Below are 16,092 nucleotides of genomic sequence, written 5' to 3' on the forward strand. Positions count from 1 at the left end.
TTGGGGGGATCTTTCTGTTGGCTGTGTACCCTTAACAGTAGCTGCTGGAGCAAATGTCAGAGAGAGGCAGGCAGGGTAGGATGAGTCTGGTCGTGGGCCTGGTGGCTCTGAGGAAACGAAATAGATGGCAGGAGACTGTCTTCTCTAGGAAGAGGATTGGACTGTTGGGCAGACCCAGTTCAAGCCATGTCCTGTGGGCAGGTGTTTAGGTTGGTAGGAGAGTGAGAGGCGAGATTATTTGAGGAGAAAGGAAACGTGCATGACAGTTGCTCAGTCCTATCCCACGCTTTGTGACCCCATGGATTGTAGCCTGCTAAGCTCCTCTGTCTTTGGGATTCTCCTAGGCAATAATACTGGAATGGGTTGCCATTTCCTCCTCCAGAGGGTCTTCCTGACCTGGGGATTGAACCCATGTCTCTTGCATCTCCTGCATTGGCAGGCAGGTTCTTTACTACTGCACCACCTGGGAAGCCCAAAGGAAACATGAGCCCATTCTGATTCCATCTCAGTTCCTCCAGTCTCCCTGTCTCCAGCACACATCAGTGGTGGTATAAACTCAGGGTGTATTTTGCCTGTGAATTGAATCACCTTTGCCAGTCGACCAGCAGTGTTTGCAGAAAGACTTTGTGCTCAGGCTGTTGCTAGCAAAGAGACATTTCATTCAGGTGCTGATTAAATAAGGCGCAGAGCCAGATTGCACATCAAGGCCCTTAACTACGGCTCTGGGAGCCCTGGGTAAACACTTATTAGATGTTCTGGGTAGAGTATTCAGAGAAGCTGCTGGACATGAGGGAAACTGGCTAGGAGAGACTTCTAGAATGGGCTTTGGTCTTTTCCTAGATGCATCAGATCCGAGCTACTGGCATGTACACAGAAGGGCTAGACAGGTTTCCTCCTTGGCATTTACTTGGGAAATTTCTCACTGGCACTCAGTAGGTTTGGATTGGGACATAGCAATGAACCTGGCTAAGTTAAGCTGGGTATTAGAAATGCCTCCTTTTCCTAATGCAGGGTCAGCTGAATGGACTGAGCTTTTGGACCATATTTCCTGGGTTTGTATTTGAGCTCCATCATCATGTGACCTTGGGTGGGTAGTGGTAAAGAATTTGCCTGCCAATGCAGGAGACACACAGGTTCAATCCCTGGGTTGGGAAGATCCCCTGGAGAAGGAAATGGCAACCCACTCCAGTATTCTTGCCTGGAGAATTCCATGGACAGAAGACCCTGGTAGGCTATAGTCCATGGGGAAGCAAACAAGTTGGACATGACTGAGCATCCAAACAACAATGAATTGTGTGTGACCTTAGGAGTGTTACTTAACTGCTATCAACTTCACTCATCTGTAAAATGGAGATAATCACAGTACCTACCTAATAGGGCTATTGTGAGATTTATTTATTTATTTTTTTATATGAAAACAATGAATCTTTAATTATAGAAGGAGATAATTATATCACTATCATATAATGATAAAAACATATTTAAACATTGAATTTTAACATTACTTTTCTCAAAAACATAATGTGTTTCATTATATTGAAAGCTGTGAAAAATAGGCTCCAAAATGACATCTGACGCTTGTAAAATTCTGCAAAAGAAACTACAGGATGGTGATCTGATCCATTCCCCTATGAGAGAGTACTCAAGATACATTATTAAGAAATCAGAATACAAAACAACATATATGATAAGAGATCAGTTTTGTAACATACATAGATATTCGTGCATTCAGAAAATTTAATAGTGACTGTCAGTGAAATGGTGGAATTGTAATTTAGATTTTCTTCTATATAATTTCCCAGATTATATTGTGAGATTTAAATGGAATAACTTAAATCAAGCATTTGGCAGAAATTCTGGTTCATTGTCAGCACTCAATAAATGTTAGCAGCTTTTCATAGTACAGTCAGCCCTCCATAAATGTGTGTTCCAGTTTGCAGATTTAACCAACTACGGATTGAAAATATTAGGGAAAAAAATTTCAGAAAGTTTGAAAACACAAAACTTGAATTTATTGCACACTGGAAACTGGTTATATTGTGTTAAGTGTTGTACATAATCTAGAGACTATTTGAAATATATGGGAGTATGTGCAAGGTTACATGCAAGTATAATACCATTTTATATAAGGGACTTGAGCATCTGCAGATTTTGGTATCCTGAGGGGGTCCTGGAACCAATCCCCCATGGATAGCAAGGGACAACTGTAGTAGTAATAGTACTGTATAGTACTATAGTAGTAATAGGGGGCTTCCCAGGTGGTGCTAGTGGTAAAGAACCCGTCTGCCAATGCAGGAGACATAAGAGATGCAGGTTTGATCCCTGGGTCAGGAAGATCCCCTGGAGGAGGAGGGCATGGCAACCCACTCCAGTATTCTTGCCTGGAGAATCCCATGGACAGAGGAGCCTGGTGACTAAGCCTGAAGCGACTTAGCACACACAGTAATATATAGAATTACTATATAGTGGTTCAAGTCATACTGGGTAAAAGGTGACTGTGTGTGCATGCGCACAATCAGTCATGTCTGACTCTTTGCAACCCTATGGACTGTAACCCGCCAGGCTCCTCTGTCAGTGGGATTTCCCAGGCAGGAAATACTGGAGTGGGTTGCCATTTTCTACTCCAGGGGATCTTCCTGACCCAGGGATGGAACCCGTGTTTCTTGTGTCATCTGCATTGGCAGAAGCGTTCTTTAGTGTCAGCTGGGAAGCTTCCCAGGTGGGGAGGAAATGTCAATTCCCTCCAGTATTCTTGCCAGGGAAAATCCCACGGACAGAGGGGACTGGCAGCTTACAGTCCACAGGGTCACAAAGAATTGGACACAGTGGAGTGCACGGGCTCACACACACACACAAAAGCTAACTCTAGGTTGGTAAAAGCCTGGGTTCTGATCCTACCACTAGCTGTGTAGCCCTGGGCAAGTTGTGTAACCTCTTTGACCCCCTAGTGACCACATTTGTAAATTGGAATAATTAAACCTACCCTGCAGGGCTGTTGTTTAAGACAGTAATGAGAAACAATGAGACAAGAGTAATAAAACACTTAAGATAGTAAACAGTCAATACTTTTTTTTGTTGTGATGTGATGTGTGATGATAATGAGCTTCGTTATCCTTATGCCTGCTGCTGCTGTGAGCTTGGATGCCTGGTGCTGGGATAAGATGACAGAAATTAGATACAGGAAGGCAGCTCTAAGAATCTCACCCAAGAGAAACTTCGCTGGCATCTTCATTTCATGTGGTAGGCAAAAATACTGATTCCATGAAGTTGGCACCCACATAATCTCTGCAGGGCGGGGTTGCTTGATTGTTCAAGGCCTAAGGATAGCTTTGTGGGAAATTTAGAAGTTACTGTAAATCACCCAGTGTTTTCTGAAGAATTTGGAGGATGGCTGTCATTGGTGGGATGCTTGGCTGTCCAGGGACCTCTGGGCTTAATTATTGCTGCTCTTCATCAATGGACTGGCTCTCTGGTGCCAGCTGTCTTGAGATCGGTAGCCTAGGAAACCAACGAGAACATGACAGAAGCAGGAAAGGATTGGTTTGGGGATGGGCAGAAACAGGTGCGTGGATTGAGTTTTTACTTTTTCATTAATTTCTTTTGACTGAGGATAGTGCAGCTCTCTCAATTGCTGCCTGTTCCCAGAGTTAAGAAGTTATCATAGGAGAAAGGCAGGTTAAACATAGACCAGTGCCTTGCCTGACATGTCGGCAAATGGGTGAAAAACCAAACAAACGAACAAGACAATTCTTTGAGTATCTCCCAGGTATGGAAACCCTCTCATTTTTAAGACTAGCTACTCTCAGAACTAGAACCTCAGCAGCCAGTCCCTCACTAAAGAGAAGTACCCTTTAATTGTGCAACCCTCTGGGGCCAAGACCTGGGTCTTGTGGTTTCACAGCCTTGGGGTTGGGATGCCCCACCCCAGCAAGGCCATTGATAGGCCTTCAGGCTTATTTGCAAGCGTTGTGAGTAAATAGGCAGTTCCTTGGGGTAAGGTCGGGTTTTCTGTAATAATCCTGGTTCCCTGGGAGGAACTGGTTTGGAGGGCATTCGTAAAAACAAAGGACAACCCTGAGAAATTAAGGGAGACTGTACCCAAGGGTCCCCTTCTTATCCACACTTTTGTTCCTTGTCATTTTGCATTTGTCAAGAGTTTCCTTTTTTAAGTCCCAGGCACTTGAGAGAGTGCGCATGCCTGTTGCCGAACTTTATTTCCTGCCCTGCAGGAATGTTGCTCAGGGTCAGGTGCGTAAGTACCTTATTATCTTCACCGCTTTTACACTTGGCCTGTTGAGCTACCACTGACAGCTGGCTGCTGCTTCCTGCGGGCCTTTCTCCCAATTTCCCTGGTCCCTAGTCACAGGAGGACGCTCAAGGCCCCTTCTCCCTATTTCCCTGGTCCCTAGTCACAGGAGGACGCTCAAGGCCCCTGAGGAAAGGGGAAGGTTTTACCTTTGGGTTTCTCTTCCCTGTGCAGCAGCGCCCTGGAGTTTGTAGTTCAGCTGTCCTCAAAATAGCCCTGCAAGCTGGCACCAAGCTGAAGTCAGGTTTCCCTTCTTTACTGGTGGGGTTTCTGGCTGGTGAGCAAAGAGAACTGAGTGACCCCAGCCCTGTGCCTGTCCTCCCTGGCTGAAGCTCTTGGTGGGGGTGGGGATAGGCTTGGGTGCCACCTTGGGCCTGGAAGGTCAGGGGTGGCCTTTGGGCCGAGGCTGCATTCAACTTGTGAGGTCACAGGTCTTCTGTCTGGCTGAGCGGTGTTTGGCCATACCTCACAGCTAGGGCTGTGTTTACTCAGATGGACACACACGGAATCCAGGCTGGGATCATCTTCCCAAGTTTCTTACTCCCTGCTTCGGGTCTGAACTGAAAAACAATTTGCAGAGTACACTGTGGTCTGCACCTGTTTTTTTTTTAAATCCCCTTTCCACAGCCAGTTTGCAGTGAACTGAAGATTAATCCTGGCTCCTCCCATTTCTGTTTTATTTTTTCTTTAGTTTCCCTTGGGGTTGGGTTCTCACTCTCCAGTCATAAATGTCCATAGACACTAAGGACAGTTGGTGCCACTGCTCATTTAGGGTCCCCCTGCCCCAGACCTCTTAAATACCATAAACCTGAAATAGGGTTATCTGGGCAAAAGGGGGTTAAATTTAGGAGAAAGAGCTCATCATAATATTTGGTTATCTCTGTACACTCTAAAAGTTAGGAGTTGTAGTGATAATACTTTTGATATAAACTATACTTTGATAAAACTCTTTGATATAATACTTTTTGATAATGCTTTTGATATAAGTGATAATAAACTTAACAGTTTGAGCATGTATCATGGTTCAGGTACTGTGCTTAAGTCTACTGCCTATATATTACCTAATTTTCAGCCTTCCGCAAAGGGCCATTTTTGTTTTATCTAATTCTTTTGGAGAAGGAAATAGCAACCCACTCCAGTATTCTTGCCTGAAAAATCCCATGGACAGGGAAGCCTGGTGGGCTACAGTTAAAAGGGATCACAGAAGAGTCAGATACGACTGAGCGACTAAGCATGCAAGCATGCATTCTTCTTTCCCTCTGTTGTAGCCCATTTCTTCTTTGGTTGACTTACAGATACTGAAGAAAAGATTCTAACAACACTTTGCTAGATGGAAATGGCTGAGTGATGCCAAATCAGAGCTGAAAAAAAAAAAGAACCTCAGAGATCATCTCCTCACTTGTTTTTCTAGATGAGTAAACCGAGACCCAGAGAGGTGAAGTAACTTACTTGCTCAAAGTCACAGAGCTCAATGGAAGCAGAGGTGGATCTACTGGTTCACTGTTACTCTTTAGTACCATTCATGGCCTCCTTCCACCCCTTACCATTCCAGCATAAAAGAAGCTGGACTTTTGTTCTTGCCCAGTAGTAGAGAAACAGAAATCTTGTGTTTTATTTATTTATTTGTTTGAGCATCATTGTCTGTGACAGCCTTGAAAGCGAGGCTCTCAAAGCTGCAGGCCACTTTTCTACCTGACTGCTATAGCAACTACTTTTCCAATGTGTTTTTCTGCCCTTGCTTCCTCTCTTCCACAGAGGAAGCAGGCTGCAGTGCCACCACTGCTTGCTGCTTGCCCTGGGCAGGTAGTCCAGGGAGTGTTATATGCTCAGTGAGCCTGTATGGCAAGTCAGTGTCATCTGCTGCGAGATATTGATGGTTTGGCAATGGGACCCATTCACTTGGGGCTGTAACTGAGGTCATCATTTCTCTCCTCTAAGTAGAGACCTGCATCCCATCCTAGTGAACAGTTGTGTGAGGCTCCACAGCAGGTGAGTGATTTCAGAACCTCATTCTGGCAGAAGTGACGAAGGTCAAAGAGGAAAAAGGTCAAAATAATTTGCCAGCCCAGGGAAGAAGTCATTTTATCTTGGTAAACAGTGTAGAGTAATAGAAAGAGCATAGGATTAAATGTTAGCCAGACCTGGGCCTTGGCTGTAGGTTTCATCCCTAACTGGTTGGCAGAACCTAGTAGTTTTGGCTAGTCAGATTGCCTCTCTGGGGCTTATCTTCTTACATAAAGTGTGGTAGTTAAGAGTCTAGGCTCTGAAGTCAGACTGGCCAGGTTCAAATCCCAGCTCTGCTGCTTTCTAGCTGCGTTGCTTTGGGTAAGTTAATTGACATCTCTGGGTATGTTTTCATCTTTGTAAAATGGGGATAATACCATCTGTAGTTTTCTTAAAATAATTCAGTGCATATCTCCATGTAAAGTATTTAGATCAATGTCTGGTGCATAGCAAGCACAGAATATGTTATCTGTAAGATAGGGATGCTCTTTGCCCTTCGTACCTCACAGGGTGAACGTGAGAGTCAAGTAAAAGATTTGCGAATGTGTCTTGTAGCTGGAAAGCACTATCTAAATGGGAAAAATAATTTTTTTGAGATCATGAGCATTCAAAGACAAGTCTTTTCAATGGTTTTATATAATCCTAGAATTAGATATTGATGGATATTTTTTTATTTTAATTTTTTTAAATTATGAAAGTATGAGACTTGGAAACTTACAAGAGACTTGGAAAATACAGAACAAGATTACATGTAGTTCCACTATCTATTACAAGTATTCTTTAAGTAGATAAACTAAGATTTTTAGTTGGTTTCCACATCAAACACTCAAAAAATAATAGAATGAACATATAGAGAAGCAGAAGGATATAATAGACCTGAAAGGCACTGTGAACCAATTCAACATGATATTTTTTTGACAAGCTGGCAAAAGGAAGGATAGTAGGTTTATGTGTAGAGTTATATAAATGCTGGGTCCATCAAGCAGTGCATGTTCTGCTTTTTCCCTCCTAGTGTACTTAAGGGTGCTTAAAAGCTAAGTAAAGTGGTTGGAGGATTTGGAGTGAGAAGCAAGGATTACGATACCTTTCCCTTAGGGACCCTATCTTAGTTAATGGCACTGCAGTCCATCAGTGACCCGGGTTAAGTCCTTTGAAACCTTGACACATTTCCATTCCTCTCTTCCATCATCAGAGTCTTTTGAGTCATTTTGATTCTGTCTTTCATTATTTCTCCCATCTGTCTCTTGCTTTTCTTCTTTGATTCCTCTGCCCTAATTCACCTGGTGATCATCATCACCGCTATCTGGCTTCTTACCAGTAGCCTGCTGACTGATTTTCCCTTTTCCTGGGGTCTTTCTGCTCTGTCCATCATCTATACTGCTGCCAGAAATGATACAAGGAAAATTCATGCTGGGTCCTGCCATTCCCTTGCTTAAAGGCCCTTGATAGCTCCCTATTGCCTTCAGCAAGGAGAGCAGACAGCTGGATAGGTGCACCTTGTGGTGCATCTGGTACCCTGGGCCAGCCTTGCTAATCAAAACATGAGCATGCTTGCGTCAACATGCGTCTCCATGTAGGTTCAGAATCATCTTTAGCATAGTATTTTAGGCAGCTACTATTACTCAGCCAGAGAGTGGCAGAGAGATAAACCCTTTAGAGAGCCTGAGCTCCTTGTGATAAGATTTGGGACCTTCCTGATCTTGGTTTCGACCATTTCCCCAGCTTTATCCTGTAGTACATTGTTCCATATGTACTCTAATCCAGCCACATGTACCATGAATTTCCACATTTCTCTGACTCTGAATTTATACTTTATTCATGTTGTACCCTCAGTCAGAAATACTTTTCTCTTCCTGTTGAGGTGCCAGTCATCATTCAAGGTTCAACACTCCCCCTTGTGAAGGTTTCTTTAAATCTTTTATGCCAGATTTAGCCATTCTTGTCTATTTTAGCATTTGATTCTGCCTTGTATTACATAATTGTTTATGTTGTTCCCTCACTTCTTAGTTTGTGTGTTCCCTGAATGCAGGATCTATTTTCTGTTGATTTTTTTTTCTTACCCTGCACAACATCAAGTACATACTAGACTCCTAATTTTTTTAAAAAAAGCATTTAACTGAGTCTAGTCCATTCTCTTTGTTTTTTGGATGAGGAAACCCGAGGCTTAGAGGAAAAAAAGGTCAGGAGTTCGTTTGGGGGTTTGTTGAATCTCAGATGTTTGAGATGTTGAGGCTGGAGTGAACAGCAGGCAGTTGAGATGCAGTTGAGCTAGCAAAGTGATTTAGGAGGCATTCATTTAGAGAAGATGGCAGGGGAGAAGACGCAACCATCATGCAAAACTAGAGGAGAAAGAAGAAAAGGATTCTGTGAAATGCCTCCTTTTGTGGGCAGAAGAAAAGACTCAGTGAAGCAGACATGGAAGGACACCCAAGGCAGGAAGGAAATTCAGGAAGCAGGTCCTCTATGTCATGAGAGGCAACGAGGTTGAGACCAAGGAGGTCTTGAGAGAAGGCACTTGGAATTGGTGAGTACAGGCTGGTCTGGTGGCCAACGGCCCACCCACTTCTAAATAGTTGCCCTAGAAATGTTCGTGTGTGAAGAGTTGTGTGCAAGGGTGTTATGGCATCAGAGAAGATTGGGAAACAGCCCGCCAGTGACAGAATGGCACATCCCACCAGTGGGACATTGTACAGCTTTTAAAAGGGAGGCTGATCTCTGTATTCCATTTGAAAGATGGTCACAATATTTTGTTAAAAAGAAATAACAGTATGTGTGATACGAACCCATGTATATGCACCTCGTGGAAGTCTGGAAGAATGTGTACTCGGTAGTGTTGAATCCTGAGTCATTAGGGAGAGGGGGGGACACCCTCACTTTGTACTTAACACATTTCTGCCTTGTTGGAATTTGGTGTAAGTGCAAATATCTTGAGTAATTGAGAAGAAATATTTTTGTAAAAAAAGAAAGGCAGCCTGGGAGAGCAATTTCAGTAGAAGAGAATCATTGGATGAAGGAAGCCAACTCACGAGAGAGGATCTGGCAGCTGAGAAGACACCATGTGGGGGAGAGACTGCTCACAGAGCCTTTGCTGCCTCTCTGGCTTGTGGGGGTGAGGCAGGGGGTGCAGTGAGACAGGGCTGCTCGAATGAGGCAGTAACCCCATGGCCAGGGTGTTCACCTGAAAGGGATTAAGTAGAAGAGTGGCAAGGTGGCCTAGAGACAGGCAGAGGATGATTAAGAATGAATTAAAAGAGCAAAGCAAAGTGGCCATGTGAATATATGAGGGGGGCAAGAGAGGATGGGGTTGGGGGAGAGACTGGTTGGGGGCCCAGCTGCAGATGGGGCGAACATTCTTAGCTGTAAGGAAACATCCAGATGAGGCAAAGAGTAGCACAGTTGAGAAGGGACAAATTAAACATCAGTTTGAGGAGTAGAGAAGCTTCCCTCAAAAGGCTGAGATCTCAGGCCAAGTAAGTCTTCCATACAGTGGTTGGGGCAGAGGCTGGACTACCTAATTGCCTTCTCTGACTGGGGATTAAGAAAGCCCCTCTTTATTTAAATTTTGGTGGCCAAAAACATGTTGGCAGTGGCAAAGTTACCTTAATGGCTCAGAAAATAGTCAGGTGAGTGAGCAAAATGGAATTTCTGTGGCTTTGCAGACCTCCGAGTTATCTGCTGGACCTGTCACTAAGTTTGGGACTAGAGGTGGAGATGGAAAAGGTGGAGGCCAGGAGTCCTCACCCATGCCTGCTCCTACGGTCATTAAGGAAGCATTTAAAAATCCCAGTACCTGTTTTCCCCACCCCATTCTTATCTAATTGTCTGGACTGGGGGCCTACACATGAGCATTTTCTCAAGTTCCTCAAGTGATTCTAATATGCAACTAGGATTAGAAACCACTAGTGGAGAAGACTGGATTACATGTGTTCTGAGCCTAAACTGGCCCTCTGAAGCTTGTGTGTGTTGTGTGTATTTAACACTATTTCAATACACCTATTTCGTGTATTGTGTATTCCCAAAGCCTGTGGGTGCATCACTTGTAAAACGCGCATTCCATTGTTTGCCAGCTTCTTGCTCGCCTGTCGGGGAGATCTAATAAGCTCTATGAGGTAAAATTCAGGAGTTCTTCAAGAACAATAGTTGTACTTGCAGGGCCCCTCCTAAGGGTGCCTGGCACTTCGGTATTCAATTATTGTCAGGTGAAGTGACAAGGAGCTTTGTTTCCCTGTGCAGCGCTGCTTTTAAAAACCCAGGAATGGTAAAACCTGACATACTCGGAAAGTCTAGTGGGAGAGAGGCTTATGAACCACCTGGCACATGGAAAGCGTCTGATACACTAAGCACTGTGAGGGGACCGGTGTCCCTCAGCATGTCCTATGCAACGACTGAGCTGTGCACCATACTCAGGGCCGTGAGATACACAGGAAACATCAGCTGCGGTTTCTGCTCCCTAAGGAGCTTATTATCAAGGCTCGTTTATAGTCTAATCACTACTTTTTAATGTGGAGAACTTACAACAGGGGAATGCTAGAGGTCAGAGGGCCTTTGAAGTTCCTCTAGTTCAAACCCTTCACTTTGCAGTGGGGGAAAGAAGCCCAGCACAGGAAGCTACTTGCCCAAGGTCACCCCACTGGGGCATGGCAAACAAAAACAGGGCTGGAGTGCCGGGCTGCCTCCCTCTGAGGTCTTAGTGCACTGTTCTGTTGATCAGTTGAAGGACAAGTGAACCTAATGGCCTGTGTTAAAACTTTAACAAGAATTCCAGTTTCTGCTTTATGCTCTCACTATCTTATAGTTGAGGGAAGAGTGTTTGCACTTTAGTCTTTTTAAAAGCTTGCCTAGGGAGGGCCAGCACTGGTTACCGCTGGAATTATAGCTCAGGCCCAAAAGGCCCTCAGGACTTCCCAGGTGGCTCAGTGGTAAAGAATCTGCCTGCTAATGCAGGAGACCCTGGGTTGGGAAGATCTTCTGGAGAAGGAAATGGCAACCCACTTCAGTATTCTTGCCTAGAAAATCCTATGGACAGAGGAGCCTGGCAGACTGCAATCTGTGGGGTCACAAAGAGTTGGACCCAACTAAGCGATTAAATAGCATCACTGAGAGGCCTAAAGATGGGGAATTTTGCCTTTACTGAAACAGCCACTGATTCTAACCCCTCTGTGTCTAATTAGGGCACTTCTCCTACTGTTTCTAATAGGCTTCCCAAGCTTAGTAGGTTTATCACTTTTCTGCCTCAGTCACTCCTTTTTTTGTTAAACTTTTGTGAGGCTTACCTTAGAGGAAGAAGGTGGCCTGGTGTTCTGTGCAGGCCTGAGAATTAGTACAGTGGGGGTGGGTTCCTAGTGGTGCCAGCATCAGGCTGTTTCTTCTAGCCCTGTTCCCTGCCAGTTCCCAAGCCCAAAATTCAGTTCCAATCTGAACTTTCTCTGAAGAGTCAGGTGTAATTCCAGGTAGAGATTGTGGGTTGCTCTTCCCTAAGCCCCTTCCCCATACAGACAGGGTTTAGAGAGCTAACAGTTCTGCCTTCCACTGTGCCAGATTGTGGTAATAGTCATGTGCATGCCTGCTAAGTTGCTTCAGTCGTGTCTGACTCTGCGACCCCACGGACTGTAGCCCACCAGGCTCCTCTGTCCATGGTATTCTCCAGGCAAGAATACTGGAGTGAGTTGCCATTTCCTTCTCCAGGGTATCTTCCCAGTGCAGGGATTGAACCCATGTCTCTTGTATCTCCTGCATTGGCAGAAGGGTTCTTTACCATTAACACCACCTAGGAAGCCCCAATAATAGTCATAACTAACACGTATTGAACACCCTGTGCGATCAGTGCTATGATTGGCATTCCCATTTTACAGATGAAGACAAAAACCTTCAGAGAGGTTTAAGTATCATGCCCAAGGCCATATAGCTAGAAAGTGGTCAAACTGGTACAGACAGCTAGGTTTGGCTGACTTCAAGGCTGGTGGTGTTAACTGTTAGGCTAGTAGAGCTTGTCTTTCAAAGAGATTACCAATTATATTTTTCCTATGGATGAAGAACAGTCTTTCAACTTTCGGTAAGCCTATTTAAAGAATCAGTCAGAAGAGAAGAGTCTCATGTAGCAGAATTCTGTTCTGCTGTGGGGCAGACTGTATTGGGAGACGAGCACTGCAAAGTCAGATAGATTGCTTCCCTTCTCTGGGATTCACTTTCCACATCTGTGAATGAAGGTTGGACCAGATGATATCTAAGATCCCTCCCAACTCATACATTTGATGACACTTTGGTTCATTTCTCGCTTCCTGGCAGAATGGAAAAGTCAAGGAACTAGATGATGGACAAAATGCATTGGAAGTGTAAAAGTGGAGAGAATCTCATAGTGCTCTCAGGAGCTTCCTGAATGGGTCAGTTAACATCAAATGGCTTTACCATGCTTAGGCAGTTACACATGGGTTCTGGTTTTCCTCGGGAGTTTATAAAGAAATAGTTTCTTTTCAGGTAGCTTCTTACCCACGTCAGAATTTAACCAGCTTTCCTAAAGTGGCAGTTATTTAATTTCAGGACGTTGTGGTGCTGAAAGTATTTCTGAAGATCAAATAAAAACTGAAAGGGTAACAGGGCACTTAAATAGGGGGCAATCATATTTTATTGCTCTGGGTTAGAATGATTAAACTTTGTGTTCTGTTTTGTAAGAGGGTTTGGGGAGATGGTGGTTTTTAGAAGAGAAGCAATCTAAACAGCAGGTTGTATGTGCAACTTTTATTTCCCTTCAGAGTTTAAGAGCAGGTCGACCCATAACTAGGTCTTGTGTAATTGACCTTTCCTTTATCTGTTTTGTCATCAAAAATCATCTTGTATTCAAGAACAGTTAAAGTTAATAACCTGTAAAACCTATGTGGTCCTGCAGTTAGAAAGGGTAGCTTGGATCTTAAAAAGTATTTCTATGTTATTGTTGGGGTGTATGGGTGTGGATGTTCTTGAACCTGGAGGCTCTTATTTTGGACGGTACATGTAGCAGTCAACTTGCATCAGGAAGGGCTGTGAGGGGCTGCCCCCAAAGCCAGGCTCTTGTCATCTCTTCTGCCATTCAGGTTAGGTACTGCCATTAGGGGGAACAAAATCATTTACTTGAGGACAGAGAAGGGGAAGCCCTGACAGGTGGTTTATGATGCCAGTGGGGCTTGGCACATAGCCAGTGTAGCACAAATGTTAGCCTTTGCTCACTAGTCCCAGGTCAAAGCAGTTGGGGGTATTCATTGCTTGTGGGCCATGAAGTCAGTTAGCCTGGCAGTGCTGCCATATAGAAGGAGTTAAATAAAAATCAGGTGACATCAAAACCCAAGCAGCATGCACATCCTGTTCTTCAGCTCCCGCCGATTTTACCTTATTCATGATCACCTGGGTCTTTGTACACTCATAGGAGTGTATGTCCCGGTCATGACTATCTTGGTTTTCAGATGAGAGGGTAAAATGAGGCCACATAGGGGCAGTATTTCTGTGGGTTTTTAAAAAATAATGCTCAGTCATGCCACGAAATGGCAGCAGCATTTTACCTGGTTACATCATGAACACTAACTTGGATACCCTGCTGGTTTGCTGATTTTTCAGTCTTCTATTCACATGATGATTGTGTGCGTCCCCACTGGAATTATGCCTTCTGGTCTCAGAAGGAGAATTGACATGCATTGCTTCATACACACAGTACCCACTCCCCCCTTTATTTCTTTCTCTTCTAGCTTGGTGCAGGGCTTTGCAGACAGATCTGGATTTGAAGCTAATTTCTGTCACTCCTGAGCTCTGTGCTTTAAGTAAGTCACCTAATCACTGTCTCATTTGTAGAATGGTGCTAAGAATTCTATTTGTCTCATTAGATTACAGAAAAAATTTAAATGAGTTAATATTGGTGAAGCCGTGAGAAAAGTGCGTGGAACATAGTAGGTGCTCAAAGAAATATTAGTTACTCTCTATCCCCTTCGCCCCCAAGAAGTGGAGGCAGTAACAAATAACAGCCTTTCTTTGAATATCTCCAGAAACTCTCCTGGCATTAGTCTGCCCTAAGGAGCTGAGGTTTGCCTTGTCTTTTGATGATGAAGAGTAACCATCAAGAACAATCAAGAACTCTGGATTTTATCCTCACAGAAAGCTTGAAGTTGTTGACTTTCGCTGTCAGTTAAAAGAGTTGGGAAGATGGGGTGGAAATCTCCAGAGAAAAGGTGTATGCTTTTGCTAATTGCACTGCAAACAGCAGGGTGTATGAGTAATGAGCTGTATGTTTGGTGTGGGAGTTCAGTGCCAAGCCTAAGGGACAACATGGCTGAGTTTCATTGGCTCTTGTGACAGGTGGCTCCCTGACTTTTTTACCCTTGAGATGTCAAGAGTCCTATAGTTTGAACCTCAGGGCTCTTGATAATAGGCCTATTAACTATTTCTTCACAGTGATAATAACAATTAGTATTTATTTAGCTTTTACTTTGTTCCAGGCACCGGTCTAAATGCTTTATGCATATTAACCCTTTTAATCCTCACAAGAATTTTAAAAGGTAGGGCACAAAATAACTAAATTGCTTGCCAGAGTCTCACAGCTGGTGGTGGAGCTGGTTTTATAAACTAGATAATCTGACACCAAACTCAGGGTCTTCATCAGCTCTCCTGTAAAGTCTCTGGTCTTTTTTTTTCCTTTTTAAATTACACATTGTAATTGTTAGTTGCTGATGTCCAGAAATACAATTGATTTTTGTTCATTTTTTTGTAGCCAGCAACATTGCTAAATTCTTCAAATTAATTATAATTAATTTTTTTTTCTTTCTTTTTTATTAGTTGGAGGCTAATTACTTTACAATATTGTAGTGGTTTTTGTCATACATTGACATGAATCAGCCATGGATATACATGTATTCCCCATCCCGATCCCCCCTCCCTCTCCACCCGATCCCTCTGGGTCTTCCCAGTGCACCAGGTCCGAGCACTTGTCTCATGCATCCAACCTGGGCTGGTGATCTGTTTCACCCTAGATAATATACATGTTTCGATGCTGTTCTCTTGAAACATCCCACCCTCGCCTTCTCCCACAGAGTCCAAAAGTCTGTTCTATACATCTGTGTCTCTTTTTCTGTTTTGCATGTAGGGTTGTCGTTACCATCTTTCTAAATTCCATATATATGTGTTAGTATACTGTGATGGTCTTTATCTTTCTGGCTTACTTCAATTATAATTAATTGATCTGAGGATTCTTGTGTGTTTTCTATGTTGGTAATCATAATCTACGAGTGAGACCTTTGTCTCTTCTTCTGGAGTCATTTTTATCTTTAATACCATTTTCTTGCCTTACCATTCTGGTTGAGACCTCTAATACAGTGTTTAACAGAAGTGGCAATAGTAGATACCCTTGTCTTTTTTCCTGTCTTAAAGGGTGTACATGTGTGCTAAGTCTCTTCAGTCGTGTCAGACTCTTTGCAACCCTATGGACCGTAGCCTGCCAGGCTCCTCTGTCCATGGGATTTCCCAGGCAAGAATACTGGAGTGGGTTGCTGTGCCTTCCTCCAGGGGATCTTCCCAATCCAGGGATCGAACCCGGGTCTCTTACGGTCTCCTGCGTTGGCAGGCAGGTTCTTTACCACTAGCACCATGGAAACACTAAAGTGTTTCACCATTAAGTATGGTGTTGAAAGTGAAAAGTGAAAGTGTTAGTCACTCAGTCGTGTCTGACTCTTTGTGATCCCATGGACTGTAGCCTGCCAGGCTCCTCTGTCCATGAGGTTCTCCAGGCAAGAATACTGGAGTGGGTAGCCATTCCCTTCTCCAGGGGA

The 16,092-nt window shown here is 43.9% G+C and overlaps 1 protein-coding gene across 16 annotated transcripts in view; it reads left to right on the plus strand.

Annotated features, from left to right (window-relative positions):
* Nucleotides 1–16,092, plus strand: part of TMEM164 (transmembrane protein 164) — a 222,642-nt gene that overhangs the window by 10,747 nt on the left and 195,803 nt on the right. For 4 of the 16 annotated variants that reach the window (XR_011485881.1, XM_070462150.1, XM_070462151.1 and 1 more), the window contains one exon: nt 14,023–14,094. The exons of 11 other annotated variants lie outside the window; for them this stretch is intronic. Coding sequence is in view for 2 of the 5 variants with exons in the window: in XM_070462150.1 (XP_070318251.1) it covers nt 14,023–14,058 (36 nt within the window). In the remaining 3 variants the exon portion in view is untranslated. Of the gene's footprint in view, nt 1–14,022; nt 14,095–16,092 lie in introns of those variants that run through there. One more of the 16 variants, XM_070462145.1, reaches the window with a different exon arrangement.

Source organism: Odocoileus virginianus, unplaced genomic scaffold (assembly GCF_023699985.2).
Source record: "Odocoileus virginianus isolate 20LAN1187 ecotype Illinois unplaced genomic scaffold, Ovbor_1.2 Unplaced_Scaffold_1, whole genome shotgun sequence".
Lineage (NCBI taxonomy): Eukaryota > Metazoa > Chordata > Mammalia > Artiodactyla > Cervidae > Odocoileus > Odocoileus virginianus.